The 4,917-nt window shown below is 39.8% G+C and overlaps 1 protein-coding gene across 1 annotated transcript; it reads right to left on the minus strand.

Moving 5' to 3' along the window:
• Window positions 1-2,756: 2,756 nt before the first annotated feature.
• LOC122051201 (7-deoxyloganetin glucosyltransferase-like) lies at window positions 2,757-4,587 on the minus strand. The gene is made up of 2 exons (XM_042612192.1): window positions 4,038-4,587; window positions 2,757-3,947 (listed from the first exon to the last, which is right to left on the minus strand). Exons 1-2 carry the CDS (start codon window positions 4,549-4,551, stop codon window positions 3,013-3,015), a joined length of 1,449 nt encoding a protein of 482 aa, XP_042468126.1. The 5' UTR covers window positions 4,552-4,587; the 3' UTR covers window positions 2,757-3,012.
• Window positions 4,588-4,917: the final 330 nt, after the last annotated feature.

Raw genomic sequence — 4,917 nt, forward strand, 5'->3', positions numbered from 1 at the left:
AAGAGATAAAAGGGAAAAGAGAAGAAAGAAGAACAAGGAAGAAGTCTACTGGAATCTGGGGCAGCAGAGAAAGGAGGGTAGTTGATCAAATCACTGGAAAAATAAAAGATGGAGAAGAAAATTGAGAGGTTCACTTTTTTTTTACTTTGTGACCGGCGAAGGAAGAAAAAGGAGGAGTGGAGAATAGGAAAACAAAAAACCTTTTTTTCTTTTGCAAAGAATGGAGAAAGGGACATGCGAAGCTTCAAGGGAAGAAAGAGAGAATAATTAAAAACGAGAAAAGAGAAAGAGACCAAAGAAAGAATTAGCGGAAACAGAAAAAAAAAGATGATGGATTATTAGCTCTGATATCATGATGAAAATAATAGGTAGAGGAAATAAATAATATAAAATTTTTTGATCATCATATTACTAAAGTCAATAGGCTTATTTATACAAATTATCTAAAATAATAATGAAAAGATTAAATAAGACATACAATCATAATAATTATAAACATAGTAATATAGTAGATTTGAAAATATTATTTTTCTTATTTGATTCATGTCGATCCTGATTATGTACTAAATATAATAAATCCTAATTGATTGAAATCAATTAGAAATTATTTTCATTATTGTTATTAGACCTAAAGCACAGACTCCTGTTTCTTCTCATCCAGCCACTCAATACAAGTTGAGTCCTTCCACAGGTTTACTCTGAGTGAATTATGATCAGGAATGTATTGAGAAAGCAGAGACACGGGACCGATGCCGTACACCGACGGAGTTAGCACAAGTGACAACGCCTCAATGTCCGGGGCGTCGAGGTCATGTAAAGTGTTGAAAATGATAGCCGAGGCGTTGCGCGAGGCATGTGTTTGCTCCCAGGAGTAGTTTAGCATGATGTGGTGCGGATTGGTGGTCCATAAAAGACTTGGTAGATCTTTCAAACGGATGTTTGACATCCCTGGAATCCAATCTATGACGGTGTCAAGGAAAGAATGTGTAAGATCTTCTTCACCTATTTATTCATTAAAAATAATAAGCTTCATTAATCATAAATGATTGATATCAATGAATATAAATTAAAAGTGTTTAATTACTTCGTAAAGGGATGATGTTTCTCTGAATCAACTCCTTCATATAGAAGCTCCCCAAGTAGCCGGCGGGGCTCGACGAGCAGAAGAAGATGTTAGGGATGGATAATTCGGCTGTGACGATGAGTGTGAATGTGGCAAAGGCATCGGAGGTTATTCAGCTGATGCGTGGTATTCCGGAGCAGGGGTAGTTTAGGGCCGTTATGAGGTTGAGGAGAGGACCGACATCATGACACCATGGCGCTTGATGGATAGGCTGACTGCGATGAGGTCTTGGCCCGTGTATGTCATCATCCGAACACGATAGGCCATCGTGAATGGTGGCAAAGCAGAAGTCCAAGAGGTCGGTGAGGAAGATTATTAGAGATTCTATCAAAGTTATATATTAGAAAAATTTATGAAAAATCATGAATTTAAAATGATATAAGATATTTTCATTGGCGTGAGGACTTTGGATAGAGATCAATAATAAAGTCACGGGAGTTTAGGTCCAAAGCGAACAATATCATGTCATTGTGAATATATGTGAACATTTTTCGGTCACAACAAATGGTATCAGAGTCATGATCCAAACCAGATGTCATGTGGGATGACCTTGAATGAAGTCGTGGGATGCCCAAAGCAAGTCAGGATAATTAGATACTTGCGGAAAGGCCCGTAGTAGGTCAAGAGTGACTGGATTTGAAGGTAACCTTGAACGAAGTTGAGGGTAGGACTGGAGCAGATCAGGTCAACCGGATATTTTCGGGAGGCCCAAAATAGATCAAAAGTGATCGGATGCAGGTACATATGGGGAGACCTGAAATAGGTAGGCTCGAAGCAAGTTAGGTTAACTGGATGTTTACGGGGAGATCCGAAGTAAGTCAAGAGTAATTGAACATGAATATTTAGAGAGAGACCTGAGAAGGCCCGAAACATATCAGAGCGGTCGGATACTTGCGGGGAGGCTCAGAGCTAGTGATAATGATTAGATGCTCGCGAGGAGGTTTGGAGCAAGTCAAGGTGATCGGATACTCGTGAAAAAGTTCGGACTATAAGAATAATGGTGGCCCTTTGTTTGAGTGGAAAATTGTTAGGAATTCAATCGTCAAAGTCTCACACATTAGAAAGATTTGAAAAAGATCATAAATTTAAAATAATGTAAGATATTTTTATTGACGTGAGATCTTTTTTAGATAAAGCTAAAAATTAATATCATGAGGCCTAAGTCTAAAATAAAAAATATTATACTATTTATCACATCCTTATGTCTCAATAGAGATTGAGCCGGTTTTAAGGAGGATGGGACGGTGGTTGAATTTGGTGTTGACGAAGGTGATGTGGAAGGCCATGAAGTGGAGGGCGTCGAACTGGAGTATGGCGTTGATGTGGCCTTGGGCGGGCAATGGAAAGCACACAGCGTGGGGCTTGCCAGTTGCCGTGGGATGATGGATCTCTCCCTATGCTCTTTGTATTAGGACTGCGATGTTTTTGTGGTTTTAAATTTTTGAACAGTCCCTTTATAGTCAAGATCGATTGATATCTTGGCGCGGGGGCAAAAACATGTGATAATTGATGCAAGTCTATCAAAAAGAAAATAAACATATGATAATATGATGGTAAAATGGTAAATTCAGTTAGTCTTATTAGAAAATATAATAATAAAATATGGTAAGTATTTTTGTCAACCGTCCTAGACTAATATGAAAGAGAAGTTAAATCATGAATAATTATTAATCAATTAGTACAAGTGACAAAATATGAGGGAAGGTATGCTCAAGATTCAGTGACTCCAATATTTATTTAATGTAGAAATTCGGATTACACTGATAAACTATAAGAAAATATTCCATTAACATAATCGTTCATATATATATATATATATATATATATATATATATATATATTCAAATCGGGTTCTTCTTACAATCTTTTCTTTCACTCTTGAAATTATTTCACTCTTTTGTAATTATCTCCTTGATAATCCTCTCCAAATTTATCCAAGATCCTCCACCAGGTTTGGCTGCCTCAAATGCTTTCTCTTTCCACTCCATTGCCTTCTTCTTCATCTCCTTCCCCTTCTGCCCTCTCATCAGCTCCTCGATTAATCTCGCTACCTCTTCCCTCTTAACATCTTCATTAATCTCCATCCCAATGTCCCAAACAGAGCATATGTACCTACAATTTATTTGCTGTTCTGCAAAGAATGGCCAACAGAGCATAGGAACCCCCGCGCATATGCTTTCCGTTGTAGAATTCCATCCACAGTGCGTCAAGAAACCTCCAACTGCAGCATGAGACAACACTCTCTGTTGCGGGCACCAGCTTGTAATGAAGCTCCTTCCTTTGGCCATCTCCGAGAACTCTTGTGGCAACAACGCCGTGTCTCCCACAACCAGGTCAGGTCTAATAACCCAAAGGAACGCGCATCCACTGTTGGCCAGACCCCATGCGAACTCCAAGAGTTGTCCACTCGTCAAGTTTGCCATGCTACCAAAGTTGACATACAACACAGAACCCGGCTCCTTTTCGTCTAACCATTCCACGCAACCCAAGTCCTCTTTCCACAGGTTTAATCTATCCAACGATTTGATTGATGAATCATTGGGAATGCACTGAGAAAGCAGGCACATGGGGCCGATGTCGAACACGGGAGGTAGCATCGATGAGCATGCGTTAAGCAGTGGTGATTCTAATTCAGAGAACGAGTTGAAGATGATTGCTGTGGCTTGGTGAGACGCATGAATCTCATCAATGATATTGTTGAGCAATATGTCATCTCGGTTGGTGGTTCGTATGAAACTCGACAAGTCTCTCAAGCGGACCTCTATCATTCCTGGTATCGAATCAATGACGGTATCCAGGTACCCATTTGTAAGATCATCTTCACCTAATATTAACAAATTATTGCTATTATTAGTTTGACCATGACGCATTAGCTGACCGTCTATAGCTATATTTCAACTTCAGTTTTACTTACTTTTCAATGGGATGATTCCCCTCTCCATCAACTCCTTGCAGTAGTAGAAGACCATGAAGCCACACACGCTACATGCACAGTAAAATACATTAGGGATCCCCAATTTGGTGGTGGCATCAAGGGTAAAGCTGGCGAAGGAGTCTGAGATCACGCAATTAACGGGCGGCACACCAGAGTTCGGATCGTTCATTGCGGATAAAAGCTTGAGAAAAGGAGCAGGGCAGTTGTTTTTGATTGCTTGACCGAGATTAGGAATGTCTTGTTTGTGTTCGTCGCTGTCGTTGGAGGGTGAGATCCCGTCGGGGATGCTGGCGAAGCGGAAGTCAGGGAGGCCGTCGAGGGAGGCGAGTGATTCAGGATTCTTGAGGAAGCGACGGTGGACGAACTCGGTGTTGACAAAGGTGATGAAGAAGCCCTTGGAGTGGAGGACTTTGGCGAAGTTGAGCATGGAGTTGATGTGGCCCTGAGCGGGGATTGCCATGCACACGAGATGAGCTTTGGTTGAGGACCTCATGTCTGGTTTGCCTTGGATAGAAACTCAAGGGATATAACCAATTCGAGCTTTATATATTGCATTAAATTGATTTTTTTAAGTTAAAGTTATTTTAATTAAATCTGAACAATTTTTAAATAAAATAATAAAAATATTTAAATATAACAATAATTTATATGTAATAATATTAATAAAATAAAATGAAATAAAAATATTTGTTTACTGAATCAGTTTTCTTGGCAGCCAAGATGGCTGCTTGTTTTCTGAATCAGTTTTCTTGACAGCCAAGATGCCTCCCTCAACTCTGTGGTGTTGAATGAAGTGAGTGGGCACCACCGCACCAGTGCAAATCTAAGGCTTGCGTGTGATGACCATTTTGGTTGGTTT

The sequence above is a fragment of the Zingiber officinale genome, chromosome 1B (genome assembly GCF_018446385.1).
Source record: "Zingiber officinale cultivar Zhangliang chromosome 1B, Zo_v1.1, whole genome shotgun sequence".
Lineage (NCBI taxonomy): Eukaryota > Viridiplantae > Streptophyta > Magnoliopsida > Zingiberales > Zingiberaceae > Zingiber > Zingiber officinale.